Source organism: Pleuronectes platessa, chromosome 13, assembly GCF_947347685.1.
Source record: "Pleuronectes platessa chromosome 13, fPlePla1.1, whole genome shotgun sequence".
In the NCBI taxonomy this organism is placed as follows: Eukaryota; Metazoa; Chordata; class Actinopteri; order Pleuronectiformes; family Pleuronectidae; genus Pleuronectes; species Pleuronectes platessa.
The window spans coordinates 970,634-997,293 of record NC_070638.1 but is presented as its reverse complement, the minus strand read 5'-3'; the positions used below and the strand labels follow the sequence as shown (position 1 = coordinate 997,293).

Below are 26,660 nucleotides of genomic sequence, written 5' to 3'. Positions count from 1 at the left end.
TCCTCTTCTCCTTCATCATCTGTTCACTTCCTCTTCTCCTTTATGACCTGTTCACCTCCTCTTCTCCTTCATGACCTGTTCACCTCCTCTTCTCCTTCATGACCTGTTCACCTCCTCTTCTCCTTCATCACCTGATCACCTCCTCTTCTCCATCATATGTTCACCTCCTCTTCTCCTTCATCATATGTTCACCTCCTCTTCTCCTTTATCATCTGTTCACCTCCTCTTCTCCTTCATGACCTGTTTACCTCCTCTTCTCCTTCATCACCTGTTCACCTCCTCTTCTCCTTCATGACCTGTTCACTTCCTCTTCTCCTTCATCACCTGTTCACCTCCTCTTCTCCTTCATCATCTGTTCACCTCCTCTTCTCCTTCATCACATGTTCACCTCCTCTTCTCTTTCATCATCTGTTCACCTCCTCTTCTCCTTCATCATCTGTTTATCTCCTCTTCTCCTTCATCACCTGTTCACCTGCTCTTCTCCTTCATGACCTGTTCACCTCCCCTTCTCCTTCATGACATGTTCACCTCCTCTTCTCCTTCATCACCTGTTCACCTCCTCTTCTCCTTCATCATATGTTCACCTCCTCTTCTCCTTCATCATATGTTCACCTTCTATTCTCCTTTATCATCTGTTCACCTCCTTTTCTCCTTCATCACCTGTTCACTTCCTCTTCTCCTTCATCATCTGTTCACCTCCTCTTCTCCTTCATCATCTGTTCACTTCCTCTTCTCCTTTATGACCTGTTCACCTCCTCTTCTCCTTCATGACCTGTTCACTTCCTCTTCTCCTTCATCATCTGTTCACCTCCTCTTCTCCTTCATCATCTGTTCACTTCCTCTTCTCCTTTATGACCTGTTCACCTCCTCTTCTCCTTCATGACCTGTTCACTTCCTCTTCTCCTTCATCATCTGTTCACCTCCTCTTCTCCTTCATCACCTGTTCACCTCCTCTTCTCCTTCATCACCTGTTCACCTCCTCTTCTCCTTCAGAAACACCAGATATGTGTTTGGAGGAAATCTTTTTAGATGCACTTTAGTCAATTCATTGGAAATCCAGTAGTGCAGTTTATAGATTTTACCACTAGAGGGCATCAACACACCAGGTGAGACGAACACAGTTGTGAACAATGATGTCGATTATTAAGTTTACAGGAATGAATATAATGTTTTACTTCCAGAAAGAGTCTGGATGTAAAACCTTTCATTCAGTTAAATTCCCCCGGCTAGCGACCTCTGTGTTACTCTGCCGGGATCCGGTGGATCCGGTGGATCTGGTGGATCTGGTGGATCCGATGGATCCGGTGGATCCGGTGGATCTGGTGGACCTGATGGATCCGATGGATCCGGTGGATCCAGTGGATCTGGTGAAGTCCCGACACCAACCAACTGACAGGGAAAAACAAGCTTAATTTATTAATTTAGATTTTACATCTTAAGTTATTTATCCATCATATAAAGATCTTAAATACTAGTGTGATGAATCAGTATTTTCTAAGACCTGTTCAAACCTTCAGGAAAAATAAGAGTTGATGTTCGTCCACTTTCATAAAACTTAACTTTAAAAGATGGTGATTGTCCAAATAAATTCTTATCGCCCGAAGTTTCCTTACTGGAGGGAAACGCCCACTTTGGCAGCACAACGTCTAGATTTAAGTATTTAACGTTACAGAGCGCACAGTCAGATTTCAGTGTTCAGCGCAGTGACACCTAGTGGTGAAGTCGGTGGCCTTCAGGTGACATAGAAACGTAAAAAGGTGATTTGGAGAGTGTTTGGTTCGACTGGTGGAGTTAAGGAATCTCAGGAGCTCTTTATTTGTTCTCCTACAGTTTCAGACCTGTTAAAAAACCATGTGACTCAGATCCCGATAGATGAAACCTGAATATTGACAAACATTCTTCTTCTGTGTCTCGTCCCAGGTTCTGCTGACTCACGTCCATCTGCAACAACATGAGTCCAAGAAATGTTGTTTTCAAGAAGATCTGCAAAGACAAGTCGGTGAGTGACAGAGGAAATCAGCTGCTCGCGGTCGAAAGCAGATTCTGATCCTCAGGAGGTCGGTGCAAGGTCACGACAACGTGTGTGAGAGACAGCTTTATGTCAGATTACAGCTCACTCTGCTGAGTGTGTGTGTGTAAGGTGTGTGTGTGTGTGTGTGTGTGTGTGTGTGTGTGTGTGTGTGTGTTTGATAGACATCTCTTTCTGCAGCAGCTTTGCAGAAAATCGACCAGGGTTCAGTTTTGTTGGATCTCAAATTAATTGTCAACAACTTTAGTAGATGATGAGTAGTTTTTCGACTGTAAAAGTCGTTGAGGATGTAAACGCCTTCATGAATTATGAAGTAATTCAGGTTGTTTCATGAAGATGCACAAATATCATGAGTGTCAGATTCTCTAAGTGTCATATTTCCTCCTCAGGTCGGAGTGTACATGGGGAAAAGAGACTTTGTGGACCGTGTGGACTCAGTGGATCCTGTGGGTGAGTTTAAAACACAACCTTCATCCACCAGCAGGACACTGAACCAACCATCACAGCAATGGTCTGTGTTATGAGGGTTTGTGTTCTCTTGTGTTTGAGGTAAATTGACGACACGTTGCTAAAAAGTTAAAAAAAAACATTATCAAACACACACACACACACACAGCTTCCTGTGTTTGTTTTTTGTTCCCCTGATTCACACACTTGTTTAATCTTTATAATTATGTTAATTACTGATGATATGAATTTAATAAACAGTTGTGTCCTAATTTGACTGTATACAGTTTATATACAGCTTGTTTTTAATATGTATTTGGCTCTGATGATGTCACAGCAGCGTCACATCTTTGCTGATGACTGCATGAAGAAGCACCAGGAGCCATTTTGAATTTATCTTGGACCTGTTTTCATTTTTAATTTCCTTAAGAGCGTTGACTTTTTCTTCCACCACTAGATGGCGTCATCCTCATCGATCCCGAGGCTCTGCAGGGGAGGAAAGGTCAGCGGCCAAACACACTGATCCAGATTCAGCACACAGACCTGAACAGACTCAGACCGTTTGACTCCACTCTCTGTCATGTGATGATTTGTTCCGGTGATGTTTAGTGAACCAAAGGAACCCTGAAAGTCTCGCGAGTCCAAATCAAACCAAATTTAACAGTGAACTTCACTGAACCCTGAACATCACTCATGAGGAGAGTGAAGCCGTTCGAGCCTAAAGTAATTTTTATAAAGAATAAATAGAAACGTGTTCAACTTTGACCAATTGAGAGTTAAAATAAACTGAAAACTCAACATGAAACTAATTTGATGCAACACATTTGTGTGCAGTGATTCAAATCTTTGGCCTGAGCCTGTTGTTCCTCTTCTGCCCTCTAGTGTTCGTCACCCTGTCCTGCACCTTTCGGTACGGCAGAGATGACATGGATGTGATGGGAATCGCCTTCCGCAGGGAGCTGTACCTGGCCACCCGGCAGGTGTACCCGCCCCTGCAGGACCGCGAGAAAGGAGTCCACACCAAGTCCCAGGCCCGACTGCTGCGCAAGCTGGGAGACAAGGCCTACCCGTTCTTCTTCGAGGTGAGACGGTCTCACCGACCTCCTCTTCCAACCACTGCTCCTCCTGCCCCGAGGGGAGGTGTCAAGTTATCAGATCGTGATCTTGTTTGAAATAAGTCAACAGTTCCAATCCCACATTTCTCTTTGCTGTTTGAACTAATGATCACATCAGCATGGTTGTCTGAATGTAGATGAAGGATGGAAGAAAGAAGGATGATATGAGGGAGGTAGAGTCTGCATTCAGCATGAAGGCTTTTATTCTGATGGTCTCGCTGTTCAGCACAAACTGAACTGAATGATCAGTTGTCAGTTTTTATTTTTAGTGATGTGTGTCTCATTGTGTTTCTGTTTTTACAGCTACCTGACAACCTGCCTTGCTCAGTGGCTATGCAGCCGACGCCACATGACGCCGGCAAGGTAAGAAACCGACTCAGGATTCAAACCAGCGGCTGCTATGGATGAAGTGACCACATTACGGTGACGCCTCTTTTCTCTCGGCCTGCAGCAATGTGCCGTGGAGTTTGAGATCAAGGCGTTCAGCGCGGAGAGCCAGGACAGTAAAGTTCGCAAACGGTGAGTCTGAGCTCGTCCGTCCTGTAGGAAAATGGAGGTTCGTATCAACGTCTTAATAACGAGGAAGAAGAACCTGCAGGGCGGCCACTCATCACTGAGTCAGAGCAGAAACGCAGAAAACAGTTTCATGTGTCCTCGTGTTTGTTCTGTCCCACAGGAGCTCAGTGACGCTGACGCTCAGGAAGGTGCAGTTTGCCCCAGAGAGCGAAGCAGTGGCGCCCTCTGTTGAGACCACCAGGGATTTCGTCATGTCTGACAAACCGCTGCATGTCAAGGCCAGTCTGGACAGAGAGGTGAGGTCACGTTCAAATCTAAAATCAACTTATATTCAGCAAGTTTGTGAAATATGTTATTGTTTCATGTGAGGTCATTGCACTGATGTTTGCTCAAGAGTTTTGATTTGTTATTTGATGATTTTAAAACAGGCTGAGACGTCATGTTTGTAATCAGGAGCAGAACTTCTTCCGTTTTTGACTTTCACTCACTCTGACCTCACATCCTGTTTCCAGATGTACTACCATGGTGAATGCATCAAGGTGCACGTCAGCGTCACTAACAACTCCAGCAAAAACATCAAGAACATCATTGTCTCTGGTAAACGCCCCTTTGAGATGTGTCACATGTCCTGAGGCAGGAACTGGACTGAATGTCTCCTCTTGTCCTCCTCAGTGGATCAGGTCTCCAATGTGGTCCTGTACTCCAATGACAGCTACATCAAGTCTGTGGCCATCGAGGAGTTTGGGTAATGATCAGCACGCACAGCATTCTGCAGAATTAATAAAGAGAGGTGTCGGTTTAATGGCTCCACTCTGGTGACACCTAGTGGACGGAGGCTTCAAGTTTACAGGTCGTCCATCTTATCCATATGATCACGATATCTCACGAGCCGAGAGGGAACCTTAGCACAAATATTCACTCAGACAGTCAAAGAAACAGTCAGACTGTTAAACTGTCAGACGAAGAGGCTACGACTCTCGTTCTCCTTTCTTTCTGTCCAAAGTTGAATGTGTATCTGTCTCCGTGTCTCAGGGACTCGGTGTCTGCTGGGGCGACCCTGCAGAAGACCTACACTCTGCTGCCCCTGCTGGCCAACAACCGGGAGCGGAAGGGCATCGCTCTGGACGGGAAACTGAAGCACGAGGACACCAACCTGGCATCGTCCAGCATGTGAGGAAACAATCAGCGTCCACACAGACAACATGTTGCGTTGGACGGATCCAGAAGTTTCTGCAAACGTGGTCGTCTTCTTCTCTTTCAGTGTCAAGGAGGGCGTGTTGAAGGAGGTTCTGGGAATCATGGTGTCATACAGAGTGATGGTGAAGCTCATCGTTGGAGGGTCAGTGTGTGTGTGTGTGTGTGTGTGTGTGTGTGTGTGTGTGTGTGTGTGTGTGTGTTCTCTTTACTCGTCATGAGATGCAGGTTGGTCTGTTATCATTTTGTTTGAGGAGTGTATGAATGAACAGAGAGAGGAAAACAGCAGAGGAGGAACGATTCTAGAATGTCAGCAAAGACCGAGAATCACAACTTGAGCCTTTTATTGGTGGAAACTTTAACTGAACAGTCACTGTGTCGATTTTACCTCCTCTTTACAAACCCACATTTAGAAACATTTCTTTAAAATCTCTCCTCTGTTAAAATGTAATTCTTCCACTTTATGGTAAATGTCTCTTCGGTTACTTTTCATTGAGCAGCTAAAGTTCTTTATTTGCGTTATATGAATTTATATGAAACTGTTTCTGCTGTTCTGACGTTGGTCTTTGTCTCCACCACAGGATGATGGGATCAAGGTGAGTTCATGTCCACTTTATTTATTAACAGCAGCGACTCTACAGCAACAAAGAAAGATGGCCGATGTTCTGTCCTCTAAACAGACTGAACCTCCACGAGTCTGCTTTGGTATTTTAACCACTTATTAAATATGTTTGTGTCAGTCCTGTATCAGGTGACCTTTAGTTGACTTGAAAGTTTAAAGGAGACGTATTCTGTTCTTCTTCATGTTGATAATCAAGTGTTATGATTGTCCATTGCTGCAGCTTCTGCCTTCAGCCTCTTTTTTTACACTTTTACAAGCACAGTCAGGAACGGCACTCAGCTCATCGCTCACAAGGCCCAACAGTCCCCAAGATATTAGCTCCTATGTCCAATCAGAAATCAGAGAAAATGTTGAAATAAAAAAAAAACACCTTCTACCTCTCGAAGTCTAAGAAGGCCCCTGAGACAGATCCAGCAGAATGTAGGAAGTTCTTCCTTTACCCTTAAAACCTCCCGTTGAGTTTCATGTTAATCCGTCCAGTAGTTTTCGTCTGATCCCACAGACGGAAACAACCTCAAACACGAGAGCACAGAAAAGAGTAGAAGACAATCATCTGTCCTTTAAATGATATAAATGCTCAGGTCTGTGTCTGAGACTGTGTTGTTTGTGTTGCAGTGAGGTGGGTCTGGAGGTTCCCTTCAAACTGATGCATCCTAAACCTGATGCAGGTGAGTCACCGTCCTTTAAACCAGGTGACGGATTTATTCACACATGATCAAACATCACGTTTCAACCTTCTCCTCTTTGTTTTCTGCTGCCAACAGTGAAGGAGAGGTAAGTTCCTAAATGTCCTTGTGTCCAGGTCGCTCAGGGACAGGATGGTGTCACTTCATCAGCTCTTTTTCATTCCTCTATTAGCTGCTGTTCTCATCCCTTTGTCTTCATCAGCAGTGTCAGCTGTCCTCTGCTGGGTTTTGTTTCATCACCTCTCTTCCTTTCCCTCAGAACTCTGCTCAGGATGAACTTAACTCATTTATCAACCATCCTCAAAAAGTTCTACCATCGCAGAAATGTATCCCTGGTGTCTTGTCTTCTTCTCGATTAGCTGCACTTCTGGTTTTGCTCCATTTTGTCTGTATTTTGTAATCGAAAGTTTTCAGAATCAAGAACAAATACAATGAAGGCTCCGTCTGTTTCTATACATATCTGACGTTGAGCATAGATTTACAGCAGCAGCTGTTGTGGTTCAGGAAGCAGAGGATCATGGGTAATATCCAGCGTTCAGTAGTGTTTCAGTTCAGTGGGACGACTCAACACATTGATTCGCTTTGTTTTTTCTACAAATGAAAACCACGACATCACTCTGAAACAGAACCCAGCAGAATGAATCCCCTCGTGTGTCTGCAGGGGGCGCAGTTGCTCAGTTACATAGTGCTGATTGAGCTCTGTGACTGGACGCTTATTGCCAGAATGCATCTTGGTTATTGTAGTTTTCTGTCAGGTCTGACATATTTATTGTCTGATGCAGTGAGATGGAGGAGGAGATGGTGTTCCAGGAGTTCAAGCGTTCCTACCTGAAGGGGATGATCGACGATGAGGACGAAGATGGAAACGTGTCAGGTGGCGACGACATGGCGCCCAAAGAGAAATAGAGGAGAGGGAGTGGGCGGGGGGGCGGCGGCTGAAGTATGGGCAGCTGAGTCGCTTCAGAGATTTTGCTAGAATAAGATGCAGCTAAATGAAAGAGCCTTCATTCATCATGTTTCAGTCCCACGACAGCTGCTTTCTAACGTGCACTGAATCCTGCAATGAAAGTGAATTTGTGCTTTTAGAAACGTCCTCAGGAGCTAAATCTAAATGTTCAGACTGAAGTAACGAGTCGACTGTAGTTTCCTCATGTGACTCGACAGCTTCACTGTAGAACAGCTGCTGGTTGTTAGAGATGTCCTGCAGAAACATTTGTATGATGATGAAACTCTGTGCGACTATGTGAGCTGTGTGACAATAAAGCTGATTGATCCGTCCTCGCGTCGGCAGCTCTTCCTTGAGGTCATCCTGTTGGGGGGGGGGGATGTGCAGCAGTGAACATGCCACTGGTTGATTTTTGAGACACGACTGTAAATAAAGATGGACGACACGTCTCCACTTCCTCCAGAAGTATCTCAGATATCAAAATATCTCAGATGAGAACGCTGCCACCTTGTGGTGATGATTTGCAGTCGGCGTCTGTGCCGTGGTATCGTGGTTCCGCAGTTAAACGCTCTCCACCAATCACAAATCAGTCTCAGCTGGTTTTCCTCCATCCTCCTGATTTCAGGCTCTGGTTTGTATCCATGATATTTTAGCTTCATGACTGGAGACTGGGAGGAACTGGTGATGTGTCGTCCATCTTTGTTTACGGTCTGAACCACCAGGGCAGCCATTTTGGCTCAGTAGGATGTTAACAAATTATTACATGTGCCAGCGCTTCTGCAAAACCAGATGAAAACAAACACAAGCTTAAAACAGATCGTCTGGACCGACCCGCTGCGAAAACTCAGAGACCCAAATCTGCCTGTTTTCAAGTAACTGCTCGTCCTCATGTGAATGTCCAACAGAGCTCTGGCTTTTGAAGGACATTCATTCATTTACCTGCTTTCTTCTCTGGTCCTGAACTAATTGATCAGGCTCCTCTTCAGACACTGCTTAACTGTTGTCTGAAATAAAACCACTGAAAGAAAACAGGGAATCAGTCGCTTTGGTTGCAATTTAATGTGATTATTTATTCTCAAGCATCACAACATATGCATTATTAACATTCGACAACAGAAACTGACAGAAGCTCTCAGACTAAGCTGCAGCTGAGTTGAGTGATGCATAGAAGCCAAATGTTCTCTCTCTCAAAGTGTCTTTAAAACATTTACTATCAGAGCAGAGTCTGCAGCCGGGTCAGAAATCCAATCAGCTAGTAAAGAAATGATCAAATGAAGGAGTCACAATAAGAACAGTTTAAACTTATTTCTACTAAGTTTATTGACATGATGATAAGACAAACATCAAGTATTTAGTGAAACTTCCACTGAAGAAGATGCAGCACATTCAGGAGACGGACTGGTCTTCTGATATTCATGTCACAGACTAATATTACAACTTTATTTTCAAAATCACAGAATCGTTTTTCTTCAACAACGCCTGAATACATAGTAAGTAACATGTTTCAATGCAGGTGTAATTTTGGCAGTCATAGTTTAGCTTGTTGATCATTTACACTCAACCTAGAGTTATCAAAATGTTCACCTGATGAGAAGTCACCATAAACATCTAAACAAAATTTCTCCCAAAACTACTGATTGTGATCTTGTGGTGGAGAGAGAGGAAAAGTCAGTGTAAGATTTAATCAGCACAGTAATATTTGAGTTGTCATTGTTTTGCAGAGTAACAGTTCACCACCTTCCAACAACCTTCTCTATAACAACACAGATTTAGTCCACAAATGTCTCAGATTGAATCTCTGTCAAGATTCTCAGTCATCCAGGTCAAGGTATCTCCAGAAGACCTTCAACTGGACTTGCTTTTCTTTTAACACAAGCAAGTCCGGCTGCCGACGCACACTTGTAAAACTTCTATCATCACTTGCTTCCTGTGTGACGACACATTTGGGGCAGTTGCGATCGACTCAGTCACTTTCTAATCGGGTAACAACAGCGAGTTGAGTAGCTTGAAACTTCTAGAAATACACAGAACGTTTGATTGGCAAGTTGAAGAAACTTCATCTACAAATGTGCGACTTACTGGAGCTTACTAAGGTGGAGGAGTGGTGGTGTGTGGAGGAGTGGTGATGTTTGGAGGAGTGGTGGTGTTTGGAGGACCATCCCAGCCGAATTGTCCGTTCTCCATCTTTTCTTCTGGCAAGAAGCCTCGAAGGAAGGGCATCTCGCAGGAGTCAGGGTGCAGCAGATACCCAGAGAACGTGCTGCTGCTCTCACTGTCGGTGTAGATGCCGTTGGTATTATTGTTCTTCACCTGCAGCCACACCTGGTCTCCTTGCGTGAGGTGGCGGACGACACTCTGGCTGGCAGTGGCTTGGTTTCTTGTCTCTGTTGTTTTTACTACAGGGTAGAAGTTGTGGAACAGGCCGACCTTAAGTGTCCTGAAGGAGACGACCAGGTGGAAGGAGAAGACGTAGGTGCCATTGACGGGGGCTGTGTAGATGCCAGAGAGTGGGTTGAAGTGGCCAAACCAGTTTAGGAGGACACGTGGGAAAGGAATGGGCCAGTCTGGGATGGGAGACGATTGGATGACAGATGCAGAGAATGCTGATTGGATGGCTATGGAACAGGGACCGGGTGGACCATTGAAGCCATTGATGCCGTGGTCGCCTTTTGGTCCCATGGGGCCCATTGCACCTTGGACACCAGTGTCCCCTTTGTCCCCTTTATACCCCTTTTCTCCTGGTCTCCCATCAGTGCCGTTCATTCCATCAGTGCACTCACACACTCCTTGATCACCTTGATCACCCTTCTGGCCATTCAGACCGGGGTCGCCAGGTTTACCCAGGACACCGTTATCGCCCTTGAAACCTTTAGGTCCCGCAACTCCTCCCACCCCAGGCAGGCCCCGGGCTCCAGCTGGTCCAGGGGGGCCTTGCGGACCCTGTGGACCCTGGCCACTATCACAGGAGGCAGGACATGTGCCGGTTTCTCCCTGGGGACCCAGTGTACCTGGGGGCCCTATCAAACCTGTGTCTCCTTTGTCCCCTATAAACACAAACATCAAGATTATTTGCATCACATCACATAAAATTCAAATAGTACAGTTTGAATCTCGTTAGAATCCTGATATTTTTAACTCTTGTGGTCCCAGTGCCGGACGAGGCCACACCCACCATGTTGATGTGGTCCATGAGCCAGGCATCGAGGATGTCAAAGGGCTGAAATGGACTTAATTGTAAATATGCCTCAGTTCTATTACATCGAATGATGTCGCGTTGCAGATCAGAATTTTCCGAACAGGTTCTGTCACATCACCATTGACCACTTTATCGTTATACAGGTATTTCTCAAGTCTCAGTCTGGTGTGGAGGTTGTTCTCATAGTTAGGATCTATGACAGACTTCTTAAGACCTGAAGACAAACAATTGAAGTGATGTGTAAGCTTGGGACAGCGTGTTCATTCTGGTGTTAGTGGAGTCGTGGCGTCCATGAATCACTCATAACCCTTTACATAGAATGATCTTTCTCACAATGACCTTTAAATCCTCGTGCGCCCTTTGACCCGGTGAATCCGGCAGGACCGTCCTGCCCCTCCTTCCCCAGGTCGCCCTTCTGACCTGTAACAACAGACAAAGACAGAGACGCAGGAGTTGACCGGGACTAAAACAAAGTAAATTCATGTTTTGTTGGGAGAACAGAGGTCAAGTCAACTGCTAAAATGAATCAGAGACTTGGCTGTAGTCTTAGGTTCAAACATGTGGGCCAGATAAATCCCAACATGTGACTACAGAGGGCACTATTGTTCAGTAAAGTTACTTAGTGTTGCTTTTAGTGATATGCCACCACCGTCACCGGACGCCCTGCAGCGACAGCGGTGAGGGAATCAAACGTGTCGGTGTTACGTCAGTGCAGTGATGTGTGACTCACCTTTCATCCCCTGACGACCTGTGAATCCTGCTCGACCTCTGAACCCCGTCATTCCTCTTCTGCCTGGACTCCCAGGTTCACCTGCTCAACGATGAACAGTCAGCGTCATATTAGCATGAAGGCCCTGAAGGGGAAGCAAACTACCAACCTTGGTGTTGGTGCCTTGCTGCATTTATATCACAATCCTCACAGACACCAGTGGGTCTCAAACTTCATTTGTCATCATCTGATCTTTATCAAACATTATTACTGCTGTGGAAAGTTTACCTTTATGAAACTATCTGACCTATGAGGTCATCATCTAAATGGTGACCTCTAATTGTCTTAACGTATAGCCTAGGGCCAAATTCACATGATCTACAAAGGGCCAGACTCTGGTTATCTTTAGATTTAGGTTTCTGTTAGTATCGGAGGGGAAATTAGTTGTGCAGATAGGCTACTGCAATCCATGGAGACAAACCTCAACTGAATACAGCAGACAGCACAGAACATAGTACAGCCATGAGTCACAACAAGGGGTTCTGTTTTGCAAACTGCCTCGCGGTTCTTACTGAAGGTTAGTTCAGAATCAATGACTGTCCCAAGATATTTTCAACACGCTCCACAGGCTGGCCTTATCGTTGAATCGTGGGGGGGCAGCATGTTTTCTTAAATCAGTAATCATGTCTTTTATTTGGAAATTTTCTCCAAAAAATAATCATCATACCACCTAACCCGAACCCATTACGAACTGGACCGTGGCCGAGCTAATTATTGTGTAGCAGAATCACAATGACTGTGATTTCTGCAAATTCGTGCCTGGTGTCATATTTGCTTCGGCACATGTCTGTTTACAGGATAACAAGAACGCTTTAAAGCCTTAAAGCAGTGCAGGCTGGGTAATGTAGACGTTTGAGTGTCAAAGTGCAGTTCTTTCTGAGGACAAACACAGTTCACTCTGCAGTGATCACAACAGCCACTAGGAAGTTGCGCTCATAAGGAGTAGAGAAAAAGCGCAGGCGATTTAAAGTGGTACACATGCCTGAAAAGCCCCGGTCTCCACGATCTCCCTTGGGCCCCGTGGTGCCTTTACAGAGCGTACAGATGCAGAAAGGAGGAATCTGCTCGAGAGGCGGCGGCACTGCTGAGTTCAGGAGGATGTCGCAGATGGCTGTTTCAGATATGGGGGGCATTATAGGGCCGGGGCTCTGCAGCATCCGGACTTTGTTGAAATCATTGGTCATGTTGCCGCTGTCTGGCCACGGTGGCATCTCGGGCATGAGGCCGCTGCGGGACAATGGTTGCCATTTGGGCATCTCCTCCCAGTCTGAGTCGTTCTTGGGGTCCGAGGTGGAGCCGTCCTCTTCGCTGGACTCTGGGGACATGTTCGGTAGCAGCATGGCAGAGCAGAGGGAGGACAGGACCAGGAGTCCCAACAACCTCAACGCCATCTGCAGGAAGAAGAGGAAAATGAAAATCTGCATCAGTGTGTTGGTCTCAGTGTCTCAGGAAGGCTCCAGAATCAAGTGTCATTTCTCTTGTTTCATGTCTCATTTCCAGATGAAAACCAAACGAGTACGTTGTCCCATTTTGGTTTGTCGGCCAAATAACAAATCTGATCGCAGTCGTTTTGTTGTTTTGCCGGCAACTTGCAGATCAATGTCGACACTCCTCCTGTCCAGCAGGGGGAGCTGATGTATCTACCACAGAAACTGGAAGAACAAGTGCATCTGCGCCTTCGCAGTATAATTACGACTTGTTCACGCAACAGGTTTAATCGTCTTAATGGCTCTAATCCAAGGTGCTCTCTCACCCACTCAGATGAAGCGAGTCTCCAGCAGATCGATCTGAACATCAGAACTGACCCGAGGTCTTGAATCAAAGGAGCTGTCTTCTCTTGTACGACGAACACGTCTCAGCTGTGACGAGCTGTATTCATGTGTTTAGAGTTTCAGCTAAACTTAAAACCATTTAAAACATGAACGTAAATCATAGGAACGGCTTGGTGATTAAAAAGTTTCTTGTGAGAGATGAACAAACAGTTTGTAAGCGACAAAAGTAAAACATTTGACAGTTTCCATGAAAACCTGCTATTTACATGTGATTGTAAAATTATGTTCATTGGTTAATAAGTGATGACGTCAGCAACTCAACAACTGCTGTACCAAAATCTTTGCCACCTTTCCGAGAGTTGTTCCAACTTAAGGTGGCGTTCGCTCCAGCTCCGCTCAGGAGTTAACGCAGGATTCAGCTTTCAGAGGTGGAGGAGAAGAAGCCGTGATTGGCTGGTGTCATAAAAATTTAAAATGTCAACTAATTTCAAATTAAAAGATATACGTTTTTCGTTATTAAATTGATTATTGAGCTCAAGATTAAGAAAACAAATTGAATGGTAAAACTGAAATCTTTTGGAGAGCTTTGGATTGAACTTGAAACTAAATCAACCTTTTAAACCTTATTTCAAAGTGGGGGGGGGGGGGGGGATAAGGAAACTGATCTAGATCATATTTAGGTCGAACTAATTTGCTTCCAAAACCCAAATCCTGAAATCCCCAAACTCACCTCTCGGTCCGAGACGTGCAGCTTGTTCTGGAGAAGGAGTCGTGTGAAGATGAGCAGGTCGGACGAGGCTTTGATTCCTTTATAAACCTCGCCCAAAACAAAACGTCTTTCTTACTTCTCGCTGAGGACGAGGGAGGGGACGCCCATCGCCATTGTCCTGCTGAACTGAGTCGTCTCCCTGTTACGTGATCATGAAACAGCAGAAAACCACTGAAAACCAGTGAAACCAGTGAACTCTGAGCAGAAAGCAGAGACGCTCTGTGTTTATCTCTCCATCACTCTCTACCTTCTTCTTTGTCTCTCTTTCTCCTAAGCTCCTCTGAAGAGTTGACTTCAGGAGTTTGGCTCCACTGATGTTTTATTTTTACTGGAGACACAAAGACGTGAAACTCTGAGTTTATATTTTCAACATCACCTCTCAGGTGATTGTGGACTCAGGCTCTGAGCTCGTTGCTTCATTCAGAATCTCAACAGATCAAGTTTCACATTGAAAAACAAAAGGTGGAACTTCTCTGATCAAACAGGAGGTAATGTTGGTTTTTTGGGATTACACTGAGTCACTGCCCGGAATATAGGTCATGAACTGCTCCAGGTTAGCAGATGGGACATGAACCAAACTAACTTTCAAAGTAGAAGTTAAATAAATGTTTGTCCAAGCTGGTTTCTGTCATTTCAGGTTGTTTTTATCTCATGATCAGAGCTGACTCCTGATTGGTTGAGAGTTTGCATGGGCGGGACCTCGGCAGCACGGCTCCACTCCACGATCACTACTGAACAGACTGACTCCAAATCATTTACAGAATAATGATGATAATAATCAGAATCATTTTAATAATTAAAACAGCTGTATGATTTATTTATACTAAACGCTGTAAAGGTATGGATTGTGTTAGTGTGTGTGTGTGTGTGTATTTCTTCTTTCCTTCTTTAGTAATAGTTTTTTATTGTGGTTCCAGTTTTGTCGTTCCTCCCTCTCTCCTGCAGTTTTCAGATATTGAAGCACAAACTCTGACGAAAGAAACCAAATGAAATCAAACAAATCGTTTAGTCCATTATTTACACCCTAATAAAATATTACATTCAACTGAACTCAAATATTATTCAAGCTGGAATCAGTCGATCTGAAACTTAAATAAAAGATCAACATCTAAACAGCTGAATTTCATTCTGGTGCCTCAGGCTCTGACGTTTCCTGGTTCTGTGTTTTCTTATTCGCTGTCAAATTATTCTGAACAAACTGTGAAGTCTGTAGCTTGTTGTGTTACTTTTCCTCTTCCACACAATTCAGTCAGCGATACAGTAATTTAACCCCGAAGGCATCCAGTGCTTCACAAAGAGCAGCCTACTTATATTATTATTACTTTAGCACATTTAACAGCAGAGGACAATTCATTCTGTAACAACAACCCGTGGGATTACATGGAGACATGATCACGATAAAACTGATGACAAACAGGAGACGAAGGCAGCAGCTGAAACTTAAACCTGTAAGAGGCTGAGACCACGATCACCTGATGAGTCTGTGTGGAAGCTGGTGTCCAAACAGACTGAAAAGAGACGAGTCATTCTGCTGCTGCTCAACACACACACACACACACACACACACACACACACACACACACACACACACGCACACACATAAAACGTGGACAGGACAATGTCATTAATAATCCTGTGAAACACTGTTGAGGATCCACAAAGTGCTGATGCAATGTGCCCGTTCACCTCGAAAACGGTTCAGTGGACTATACTGTACTATACAGTGAAACATTCATCATCATTATTTTATAATTATCATCATTATTAGCAGAGTTACACAGAAACTACTGGTGTCAGAGAAGAAGTTATTAAATGTTGGTCCAGATCTGGATCAGGGGACAGATCCTGGAACATTGAATCACTTTCTTTTACATTCTGAGATTAACAGTTTTTCAACATTTTCTTGATTTCTTTGAGAGGGAATTTGTTACTTACGCCTCATATACATTTAATATTGTGTTTGACTTATATCATGTCTGACCCTCGAGCTGCTGTCAGTCCTGCACTGAGGCTCCAACGTTCCTCCTGCCAGCACCGAGACAAACTGAGAGATTCTCCGCATGATTCATCTCAAGCGAGTGGATGTGTTGATGACTTTTCTAACACGTGACGGACACTAAATAAAACATATATATATATATATATATATTTATATATTTCAGGATGACCACTGACAAAGATGCCAACACACAAATACAGAGAAATAAAAGACGACAAACTTCAAACTCCATCGGACACTGTCTCCATGGATCTTTGTCTAACTGTACATGCAGGATATTTTAAATCATTACACACAGTTTGTTATGAAGGTTAAAGTATCTTAAAAGTAAGGTGACCAGTTGGATTCCAGCTCCTTCTAGCTCATGGAGGTAAATGGACCAAGCAGCAAACTGGTCTGAACACAAAGTGTTGGGCGGCAGAGGGCCAGACCTCAGACCAGCTCACCATCACAACAAAGCTTGGGACGACCGTGTCCTCCATCAGAACTTCTGCTGCTGTGAGTCGCCTGTGGAACCAGAGACGCCTCCTTTATGTCCCCAGGCCAGCTTTTATTCTGAAAAATCAAACCAGCCGAGCACACAAAGGTAAACCGAGCCGAGGGAACGAGGAAGAGCCACAAAAGAAGACACGGAGATGAATAGTTAACCTTAATAAGTGTCCTGGTTTCCACGGGCGGCGCCACCCAGTGCCCCCCCGGAGGATCTCAGGGCGTTCACAGCAGAACAGGAGCTCATGTCCCCGAGGGCGGGGACGGACCCCTGGGGGGAGCTGAGGCCGACTCCAGGGACACAACACATCTGAGGTAGAGGACACGTGAAGGCCACTCACAAGCACTTCATTAGGAACACCACGCTGACACTGGGTTGTATCCCAGATGTTGAGCTTCATGATGTCATCACGTCATCACATCTGGACCAGGCGAAGGTCACTGAAGGTCACTGAAGGTCACTGAAGGTCACTGTCATGTGACGTGGAGCATCATCCTGCAGAAAGTTAAGGAAGATGAACTGAAGGGAGGAAAATGCTCAGCACTCAAACAGACCGTCACACCATGACTCACAGCGCCCCCTACAGCCTGCACTGTTGACACATGGCAGGTCAGCTGTGTGTGTCTGTGTGTGTGCGTGTGTGTGTTGACAGTGGTGGGCTGCAGACTGTGGACTCTCAGTAAACACAGGCAGTTAGTTATTAACGGTAGAAACCCAGCGGAGCCTCGTCTCTGTCCAAAGCTCGGAGTCTTCACACGTGAGTACGAAGACACTCGTCCCACTTGTTTCTCTGAGTCTTCGATTCGTCGTGACGTGTCGAGGAGGTCGACTCGCTCCCGGCCGGGCGACCCCTGTCCTTCAGCTCCCAGGGTCAAAGGTCGTTTCAGGGTTCAAACAGGGTTTCAGCGATTCTCAGAAACATTAAGACAAAGATATAATTTGGTTGTGATTTTGTCTCAAGAATCGTAATTCACGTTAACGTCAACGCCATCGCTCAGATGTTGATTATGAATTTTAATGTTTGTGTGGCAGTCACTGCTTTACTGGAGACGCTGATTACATCTAAACATGATCTCATTGGCTGCAGGTTTGACTGACACCATGTCCCGCCTCGTCCTCTTGGTGTCCCTCACCGTCGCTCTGTGCTCTGCGTCAGGGCTCAGTGTCTCAGGTGTGTGAGTATGGACGACAGATTGACAACGAGTTTCATCCGTCCAGGTTTTGAGAATTCTGCTGTTCAAGTTCCCAAACGTCACATTGGTAATGAACATGGACAGAGATCTCAGAACCTGGACGCATCAAACCGAAGCTGTGAGAAGGACGGAGGTGTGGAGGAGCTGGAGGACGCCACGTGTGTAACCCTCTGAATCCCTCAGTGTTCTCCGACCCGGCTGAGGCTCACATGCTGCTCCGCTCCCGTCGGGCCAACTCCTTCCTGGAGGAGCTGAAACCCGCCTCCATGGAGCGGGAGTGTGTGGAGGAGAAGTGCAGCTTCGAGGAGGCCAGAGAGATCTTCCAAACCAGGGAAGCCACAGTGAGATGAATTTACTCCATTTTACAAAGAGTCTTCCATTTAAAGGTCCGGTGTGTAAGATTGACATTAAAGGATCTGCTGTCAGAGATTTAATATAAAATGATCCTAGAGATGTTTTCACTGGTGTGTTTCATCTAAATTGTACAAATCGTTGTTTTCTTGACCCTAGAATGGGCGTATTTAAATATAAAGTATTTAAATATAAAGTATTTAAATACTTTGTATAGACATCAGGAGCAGGTCCTCTCTACAGAGGCAGCCATGTTTTTTACAGTAGCCCAAACGAGACAAACTAAACCTTTTGAGTTTTTATGACAACGGAAGCTTCCACATGTTCTCTTTCATGTTTAGAAGGGGGGGGGGGGTGAGGTGAGGTGATTTAGCTGCAACATGACACTTCACCACTAGATGTCACTAAATCCCACACACTGAACCTTTAATCAGTTCATTTCAGTTCTTGCAGTTCTCTGTCTGTTGGAGTCCTTGTTTCTCAGGAATGAAACAACCTATTGAAGAAGATTTCTAAATGAGACAGTTGTGATGTAATGTAGACTTTAAATGCAGCCTCTGAAGGAGGCGGAGCCTGGAGTGAGACGCAGCTTCTATCCTTCACGTCTCTGTGAAGAACACACGTGATTCCAGCTGCTGCAGCCTGGAGAGAGGAACGGGACATTACCAACCGGACTGTGAAGCCTTTACATTTTGTAATTAACACAATGTTGTTGGTTTCTCTCACACTCGTGTTCATGCAGCTGTTTCCACATCGTAAGTCACTGCTCGTTACTGATGAAGCTTCATCACTGATATTGTTGTTTTGTGTGTTAACAGCTGGAGTTCTGGACCCGGTACATAGGTGAGAGACGTGTCCTCTTTAACATGAGACACACTGAAGCATGTGAACTCTGGTTTCCAGTCGACAATCAGTTTGAAGCTCAGAGTGAAAAACCATCGCTGTTGTAAACGTTTCCATGTATCGTCAGTGTCTGAAGCCCAAGTCTGATCTGACCTTTTCAGATGGGAACCAGTGTCACTCCCACATGTGTGTTAATGGAACCTGTGTGGACCAGTACCAGGCCTACACCTGCCGCTGTAATCCTGGATACGAGGGCAGATACTGTGACCGGCGTGAGTCTGATGTCGATAAAGACGATTTAAAGACCTGTGCTGTTTTTGTGAGCACAGAAATATTCAACTTGGGCTGGAATATTTTACTATTATCAGGTTCCAACGAATGGTTCAGAAATCTCAGTGTGTAAGATTTAGGTTAACGGATCAATTGTTAGAAACTGAATAACAATTCTTCATGATGTTCTCACTAGTTTGTTTCATCTAAATCTAAAGTTTCTTTACCCTAGAATGGACCCTTTATTTTTATATACTTTATATTTAAGTACTTTATATTTAAATAGTTTATATCTACATCAGGAGCGAGCCCTCTCTATGGAGGCAGCCATGTTTTCACAGTAGCCCTGACTGGACAGACTCAACCTTTTGAATTTTTTATGACAACTGAAGCTACCACAGCTTCTCTTGAAAGCGGTGTTCAGCTGCAACATGACACTTCACCACTAGATGTCACTAAATCCTACACACTGGACCTTTAAGCAGACGCCTTAAGAATCACAATCAGAATCAGAAATATTTTTTTTGCCAAGTAGTTTTACACCTACAAGGAATTTGCTCTGGTTATTGGTGCATGCGATGAACATAGAAACATGAAAACACAATAAATACAACACACATAAGAAAAGCAATAAAAAGAAACAATATATATTTACTCACTATTTACTTCTTATTTAAATAAATAAAAGACATAAAAGTGAAATGCAAAATACAAGACAGTGAACATTACAAACAACCCTTATGTCAGGCCACATTACGATTCTCAGCTACACGTTGGTGCAAGTTGCTGGTTTCCAACCTTATTCGTTACCGTACAATGGTTCATACACCTCTATTTACACAACAGACATCGCAGCAAAGGAAGATGAGCTCAAACTCCAAGAAATACATTTTAATTAAAGCGCCAGTAAAACTCTTGTGATCTGAGTGTAAATGTGTACACCCTGTGTTGTTCAGTTGTAAACGCCACTAACTGCTCTGTGGAGAACGGCGGCTGTGACCATGAGTGCAGGGAGAGCGAGGACGGCCTGACGAGGAGCTGCAGCTGTGTGAGCGGATACAAACTGCAGGAGGACTCCAGGGAGTGTGTCCCGAAAGGTGAGGAACCATTCAGCTCATTTCTCAGCTCTGCACCCGTCAGGTGAGCTGCACGCACAATCACATCACGGAACTCATGTGCACTAATGTCACTTTACCTGTGTGCACAAGAATGTCACTTGTGTAAAACGTTTCCTGCACAATCCAGTTTTCGTGTGTTTATATGAGAATGACTGCGTTGTCCCTGAAGGTCCCTCGTCCTGCGGTCAGCTGCTGATCGGCAGGTCGTCCTACACCGAACCCATGGATGGGCTGCTTCCCTGGATGGTGGCAGGGGAGGTTGGGAAAAAGGGGGAGAGTCCCTGGCAGGTAACAGGACTCTAACTGTGGCATCAGTCACGCACAGAGGACGCTTGGTGGGACACAGGCGGGACACGTCAGGGACACAGACAGTAAACAAAGACGACGACACGTCTCCACTTCCTTCAGAAATGAAGCCAAAATAACGTGAACCGAACGCTGCCATCTTGAGGCGAAGACTTCCTTTGCGGTCAGAGTCTGTGCAGAGTGATCATGACGAGGTGCCGCCCATACACGCTCCCGACCAATCAGGAGTCAGTCTCAGCTGTCAATCATCAAGTCTCAGTCTGTTTTCATATCATCAAATAACTGATTCAAACCAAACTGATCAGAAAAACTTGAACCAACATCAGAGATAAGAACGAGCTGAAATGACAGAAACATCTTTGACAAACATTCATTGGTCGAGAGCGCGTATGGGCGGGACCTCGATACCAAGGCTCCACTTTACGATCACTGCTGCACACACTCTGATGACATCATCACCACAAGATGGCAGCGCTGGTTTTGAGATATTTGAGCTCCATCCGGCACAGTGGGAGGAAGTGCACTGCGTCGTCCATCTTTACTTACAGTCACTGCTCAGGGATCAGAAGTCTGCACCTGTTAAAAGAGCCGATGTAATAAAACTCTGCTGCTTGACAATTAATGTTGTGTGTTGTCCGTAACACAATAAATGCAGCCCTCCTTTCTTATTTCACTAACACTCACAATCGGTAAACATCAGAAGACAACAATCACCAGAAAATGTTATTTATTCTTACCCCTAACCCCTTATTTATTATTTTACCAACTAGTTATATCTATTTATGATGTTTTGGTTTTTATATCGATCCTAATAAGACATTTGGAAACTTTTTGGTTCATCAAAAAGTAATTAAATATGGCAAAGTTGGAACTGTTTGTGATTCCTCAACCATATCTGTTCAAACCAATCCCGGGCTTAAACTTTGAACTTAACTTTATTTAACTTTTGATTGTTGTGTTTATGTTTCATAAATATTAAACGGTGGAGTTTTTTCATGTGCAGGTGCTGTTAATGAACTCCAAAGGAGGTTTTGAGTGCGGCGGCGTCCTCATCGATCAGAGCTGGGTCCTGACGGCCGCTCACTGCCTCGACAAATACATGAAATTCAGAGTTCGACTCGGTGAGTTTTCACTCTGCTCATAACAAACAGTAATAAGACACTAAAGGAGACGTCCCCTCCTCTGAACCATCAGTGGGACATTGTGACGGTCACACGTTGCATCTCCTGTTAAACGGGTCTTTTTCCTCTTTGTTCTGGAGTTTGGTCCTTAGGTTTTAGAGAAGAGCTTGATTCCACATTCAGATTTTGAAACGCTTTCACTCAAATAGCTCCTGCTTGTGCTTACATTTAATCTGCTCAAACTGTGCACTTGTACTCAGATTCGTATTTGTTTACACTACACCTTGCATCCTATTGGTGGAGGAATTTTGAGAGAGTTAAAGCAGAGGAGAAATCCGACAGAGAGCTACAGCTGGAGCGCAGGATATGTACAAGCACACAGTTTGAGCACAAGCAGGTTACATTTTAGTGGGAGTGCAGGGTTTTGAGTGAGAGCATTAGAAAGTCTGAACCTAAAATCAATAAGTCCTGAACTTAAATAAAGAGGGAACAACATTGTCCTACAGGAGATCACATTGTACATTCACCGTATGAGGATCAGTCAGAGGTGGGAGGAGCAATGTTGTGGAAAAAGCACTAGTTGGTGACAGCAACAGGCACAAGCCCCCTCGCTAACAGGTATCCTGGGAAAACGCTGTGATCTATCTTCAGGTGACTATGAGCGTCTCAAAGATGAAGGCACAGAGATGGTGCTGAAGGTCGACAAGACCTTCAAACATCCAAACTACAACAGCAGGACGCTGGACAACGACATCGCCCTCCTGCATTTGGAGACGCCCGCCCAATTCTCCAACTACATCATCCCTGTGTGCCTGCCGGGACAGGATATGGCCGAGCGGGTGCTCCACCTCAACGGCACCACCACTGTGGTGACGGGCTGGGGCAGCGAAAGCCCTGGTAGCATCCGCCTCAGCTCTGCGCTCAACGTCATCAAGATCCCGCTGGTGAGCCACAGCATCTGCTCCAAGCAGATGTCCCTCAACATCTCCGACAACGTCCTCTGCGCCGGGATCCTCGGCCAGAGGATGGACGCCTGTGAGGGGGACAGCGGCGGCCCGATGGTCACTTTGTACCGAGGCACCTGGTTCCTGATTGGCCTGGTGTCCTGGGGCGAGGGCTGCGGCAGGGAGGACAAGCTGGGCATCTACACTAAGGTGTCCAACTACAACGAGTGGATCGACAGAGTGCGTGAAGAATGGAACAGTCGACCTCCACAACCATCATCAGGAATCTAAACCACCTCCAGCCCCACAACTCAATCCAGTCTGTCTTAATGCTTTAATGCACTTTAATAAAGGCATCCTGTCTAAAGAGGCTGTGATCACCTTCCTTGATCTTTGTATCAACTTAACCATAAAAAGGGCTGAAAAATAATGACACCATCCAGAGTTAAAGATCAGTTATCAAGTATCTTGGTCCCCAGAGGATGAATCCCACTGTTTCTAATGATTCTCCGATTTTTCTTCTGACGCCACCAACAGTTCAATTTATATTTTACTTCAGTCAGTAGTTTCATTTTGGCTTCATTGGTGGATAGTGGGAGGAATGAAAGAACAAACATGAACGCCTCGACGAAGGTAAAACAAATGCTATCAAACCCCGCCCCCCCCCCCCCCCCCACACACACACATGTTGTGAAGCTTAGTGAAGTTCAGGAATACGCAAAAACTGCCAAACCGATTTCCAGGAAATGTTGTGGCGGCGTAGAGTGTGACCCAAGAAAGAACCAATAAAGTTTGTTGCTGACCAAGGGGAAAAAAAGTATGTCCTTCTTTAACATCATGAGACAGAACATGGTTTAACATTTTCACAGATGTCTGAGGCGTGTTTAGAAGTGTGTGAAGATCTAAATAAAAAGAATCTGGGTCTAGGGAGTTTAAAGTGTTTTCATGATGTCACTGTTTGAGTCGTCCACTTCACAAACTAAATTCCACATTTTGAAAACTCACTCTGAAGAAATCACAATATTTTCACTCAAACGATCTCACCCATTTTATTTTATGAATCAGTTAGAATCACAGAGCTGGTTCCTGAGGGAGCAGAGTTTTATTTCATTTGCACATATTTGTTCTTCAGCAGAGTCTTAAAGGGAAACGCAGCATGTTCAGAAGGCCTTTGTGCTACAGCGCTGCAAACTGGAAGCTCACTGAAGTCAACAGATCTGTTTGTGTTTGTCTCCACAGACTCATGAGAAGAAATATTTCGAGGTCTGCTTTGTTAAAATCATTATTTTTAATTTCAGTTCTAAACCACAGCATCACTGAGCACAGTCCCTGTACCATCAGATATCCCTGATATCATTTGTGATTTGAAAACAAATAAAAGAAGAGGAAAATATTTTATTTTTATTTTTCAAAACTAGAGCTGGAAAGAAAAATTATTTGTAGTGGGAAATAAAGGAAAACCAATCAGAAGACAGATCAATCAATCACACACCTGAGATTTACAAACACACAAACACTGAGTCCTCCCTTGTTTCATCCCATCACTACAAATATTCATCTGGTCGGTTCCAGACTTGAAATGAATCATCATTATTCACAGTGTAAACACAATAAGAACTGTTTAAAAATAAGAACTGTAGCTTTAACAGTTTATGATCAACCGGCTTCAGAATGAATGAGTAATATCTTCATCTGAATATATCGGAACCAGACCTGACGATACGCTGCCGCTCGATACAGATCAAGTTTGACCTTAGTTCACTGTTCGCTCCATCTACACCTTCTATCTATCTAGTCTATCCTTGTGTTATCTAGGTCCAGTACAGGTTAAGACATTTGATGGCTGGTTACAGTATTAATCATATACTTGTGAGGTAAACTGAATTATCATTTACTTTTAAAACTACATACTGTTGAAGTATTTGTGATTTGATCCAAATAGACATCTGGATCAAGGTGGTGGAGGGATGAGCTCACACTGACCACGCAACCAATCAAATATTTATTTAATTAATGAAATGTCAGAAAATAGTTAATGTTGTTGCATATTGATTTGCATTGCATTACTGTACATTATATACTACAGTATTAGCATCGTTGTGCAATTTATATCTATACTATCGATTGGTCAAATTTTTTATTTTACTCTATAAATATTCCAATAACAATTACGGTTATATTAAGTTAAAGTTGTTAATTTCCCTGTCAACGTTACTAAATATCTAAACTATGAACAGGATCTGTAATATAATGTTTCATTATGGACAAACGATGACTTCAATGATAAAGACGCGAGTGCTCCCTCTCTTTCAGTTTTTCCTGTTCACATCAATATATAAAGTTCATTTTGAATCTAGAATCTAAGGTTGATTAAGCTTAAATATTCACAGTCAGAAGATGGAGATCAGACGGAGCTGCAGCGGGGGACGGAGAGGAAGCGGTTTCACCTTCAGGTCTCTCCTCGTCTTTTACGCAGATCATGTTCATATCTCTGCAGCTGAGACATGAAGCCGGGGTTCGGATCAATCACGTGACGAGACGTCTTCACCTTCTAGCAGATCAGAGAACAAAAAAACAGAAGCAAGTGTTATTCAGCCCTGAGATCAGCATCAGTTCCCTTTGGACTTTGACCCTATCGTCATTACTGCTTCCGGACATTTAAAAAAGGCCAAAATATAAGGAACCCAACCGCTGTGTTCTGGAGTCAGACACCAGTCCTCTTTGATCAAGCCTATAGTTCTGGACCAGGTCCTGAACCATCCCTTAGTTATGCTGCTGTAGCTTAAGACTACTGGGAGAACTCCCATCATGCACTGAGCACCTCTCTGACCCCAGAGCTGCAGGATCAGATCCAACACTATCATCCATCCTTTGTCTAGCCCGTTAATCCTTTGTTGGTTGTGGTGGGAGGACATTTAGTGGGAGGTGGGGTGAGCCCTGAACAGGTCGCCAGCGGCTCACAGTGCCAACATACAGAGAGAAACCGCCATTCACACCTGTAAGGCCTCCGTCAGGTTCAGCCGGCGGTGCTTCATCAGGTAGGCGATGCAGATGGTGGCCGAACGGCTGCGTCCGTTCTTGCAGTAGACGACGCTGCGTCCTCCGCGGTTCGTCTCCTTCTGGATGGCGTCTGCACATCGGTCGAAGTGGCTATACAGGTCCTCGTTGGGGTCATCGTACACCGGTACCTGCAACTTGGTGACGCTGGTGGAGGGAAACGGCTGCTGCTTGGACACGTTGATGCAGAGCGTCACCGCCTCCTGCTGGAGGAGCTCATCGCTGCAGGCAGCACGAGCATCGCTGATGAACAGAGTTTTAGTGACTTTACACAGCTGCAGCATCCTGGTCAGTGGCTGAGAGGGAGAAACATCCACATCTGTCAGTTTGTGATTGACAGTAACCCATGTGACCATTTCAACTAATCATTCAGTTCTGTGGTTGAAAGGTTGGTTACATGTAAAGGAGCTGGTCACGGTCAAAACAAGATGGTGATGGTTAAAAGAAACCAGCAGAGAGGACAACTCTCCATCCATCCACCCAACAACCTTGTGTTTGTGCTTTGAGTTGAGTCTCTTTTTCTCATGACGAGTATTTAGTGGTTGCATGTTCTCATCTCTGGCTTTTTTGCAAACTGAACAATAACTGTAAAAAACTGACTATTAATATAATTGACTCACTTAAACGTATCAGATAGGAATCAACTCAGACATATTTCTACACGGTAAAATGTTCCACATCTTAGAAAACACACACACACACACACACAATCACACACACTCACGGACAAACATGCAATAAGACTCAATTATGTTCCAAAGAAAAATCCTGAAATATAAAGTAGAGACTCTGACTCACCTCCAGCTGTCAGAGGATCTCCTGAGTGACAGACGACAGTGTTCCCCGTTCAGTCCTGCAGGAGGACTGATCCGGTCTGTGCAGGTCTCCTCATGACCTACACACGCAC

General features: G+C 44.7%; 4 protein-coding genes across 5 annotated transcripts; 2 read left to right on the top strand and 2 right to left on the bottom strand.

The window, feature by feature from the left end:
* The first annotated feature begins 1,951 nt into the window (after nucleotides 1-1,951).
* On the top strand, nucleotides 1,952-7,515 carry saga (S-antigen; retina and pineal gland (arrestin) a). Its single transcript, XM_053438155.1, has 15 exons — nucleotides 1,952-1,999; nucleotides 2,419-2,479; nucleotides 2,934-2,978; nucleotides 3,359-3,558; nucleotides 3,895-3,954; nucleotides 4,043-4,110; nucleotides 4,268-4,403; nucleotides 4,620-4,704; nucleotides 4,780-4,852; nucleotides 5,140-5,277; nucleotides 5,369-5,446; nucleotides 5,883-5,897; nucleotides 6,539-6,591; nucleotides 6,688-6,697; nucleotides 7,392-7,515. Exons 1-15 carry the CDS (start codon nucleotides 1,952-1,954, stop codon nucleotides 7,513-7,515), a joined length of 1,194 nt encoding a protein of 397 aa, XP_053294130.1.
* A 1,395-nt stretch (nucleotides 7,516-8,910) lies between these two features.
* Nucleotides 8,911-14,699, bottom strand: LOC128454671 (inner ear-specific collagen). Its single transcript, XM_053438145.1, has 6 exons — nucleotides 14,309-14,699; nucleotides 14,023-14,200; nucleotides 12,503-12,911; nucleotides 11,482-11,562; nucleotides 11,091-11,171; nucleotides 8,911-10,599 (listed from the first exon to the last, which is right to left on the bottom strand). The coding sequence occupies exons 3-6, from the start codon at nucleotides 12,909-12,911 to the stop codon at nucleotides 9,644-9,646; spliced, it is 1,527 nt and encodes a 508-aa protein (XP_053294120.1). The 5' UTR covers nucleotides 14,023-14,200; nucleotides 14,309-14,699; the 3' UTR covers nucleotides 8,911-9,643.
* A 2,450-nt stretch (nucleotides 14,700-17,149) lies between these two features.
* On the top strand, nucleotides 17,150-23,066 carry proca (protein C (inactivator of coagulation factors Va and VIIIa), a). Of its 2 annotated transcripts, none has more exons than XM_053438149.1 (9): nucleotides 17,150-17,307; nucleotides 17,638-17,721; nucleotides 17,927-18,084; nucleotides 18,913-18,937; nucleotides 19,099-19,209; nucleotides 20,164-20,304; nucleotides 20,495-20,613; nucleotides 21,635-21,752; nucleotides 22,404-23,066. In XM_053438149.1, the coding sequence occupies exons 2-9, from the start codon at nucleotides 17,652-17,654 to the stop codon at nucleotides 22,985-22,987; spliced, it is 1,326 nt and encodes a 441-aa protein (XP_053294124.1). In that variant the 5' UTR covers nucleotides 17,150-17,307; nucleotides 17,638-17,651; the 3' UTR covers nucleotides 22,988-23,066. The 2 variants fall into 2 exon arrangements, with proteins under 2 accessions (XP_053294124.1, XP_053294125.1); XM_053438150.1 differs by having other exon boundaries at nucleotides 17,268-17,427.
* Nucleotides 23,067-23,737: 671 nt separating this feature from the next.
* On the bottom strand, nucleotides 23,738-26,660 carry dusp28 (dual specificity phosphatase 28). The gene is made up of 3 exons (XM_053438164.1): nucleotides 26,552-26,660; nucleotides 25,693-26,049; nucleotides 23,738-25,247 (listed from the first exon to the last, which is right to left on the bottom strand). Exons 2-3 carry the CDS (start codon nucleotides 26,035-26,037, stop codon nucleotides 25,146-25,148), a joined length of 447 nt encoding a protein of 148 aa, XP_053294139.1. The 5' UTR covers nucleotides 26,038-26,049; nucleotides 26,552-26,660; the 3' UTR covers nucleotides 23,738-25,145.

Coding starts and splice junctions, on each gene's coding strand:
- proca (XM_053438149.1), top strand. CDS start 17,652: ATGTCCCGCCTCGTCCTCTTGGTGTCCCTCACCGTCGCTCTGTGCTCT. Junction 18,085..18,912: donor TCCAAACCAGGGAAGCCACA/GTGAGATGAATT, acceptor GTGTGTTAACAG/CTGGAGTTCTGGACCCGGTA. Junction 18,938..19,098: donor GTTCTGGACCCGGTACATAG/GTGAGAGACGTG, acceptor TGACCTTTTCAG/ATGGGAACCAGTGTCACTCC.
- dusp28 (XM_053438164.1), bottom strand. CDS start 26,037: ATGCTGCAGCTGTGTAAAGTCACTAAAACTCTGTTCATCAGCGATGCT. Junction 25,248..25,692: donor ACCTGACGGAGGCCTTACAG/GTGTGAATGGCG, acceptor CTGATCTGCTAG/AAGGTGAAGACGTCTCGTCA.
- saga (XM_053438155.1), top strand. CDS start 1,952: ATGAGTCCAAGAAATGTTGTTTTCAAGAAGATCTGCAAAGACAAGTCG. Junction 2,000..2,418: donor AGATCTGCAAAGACAAGTCG/GTGAGTGACAGA, acceptor TTTCCTCCTCAG/GTCGGAGTGTACATGGGGAA. Junction 3,559..3,894: donor CCTACCCGTTCTTCTTCGAG/GTGAGACGGTCT, acceptor CTGTTTTTACAG/CTACCTGACAACCTGCCTTG.
- LOC128454671 (XM_053438145.1), bottom strand. CDS start 12,911: ATGGCGTTGAGGTTGTTGGGACTCCTGGTCCTGTCCTCCCTCTGCTCT. Junction 11,563..12,502: donor TGGAGACCGGGGCTTTTCAG/GCATGTGTACCA, acceptor ATCGTTGAGCAG/GTGAACCTGGGAGTCCAGGC. Junction 10,600..11,090: donor GGGCGCACGAGGATTTAAAG/GTCATTGTGAGA, acceptor TTGTGTTTATAG/GGGACAAAGGAGACACAGGT.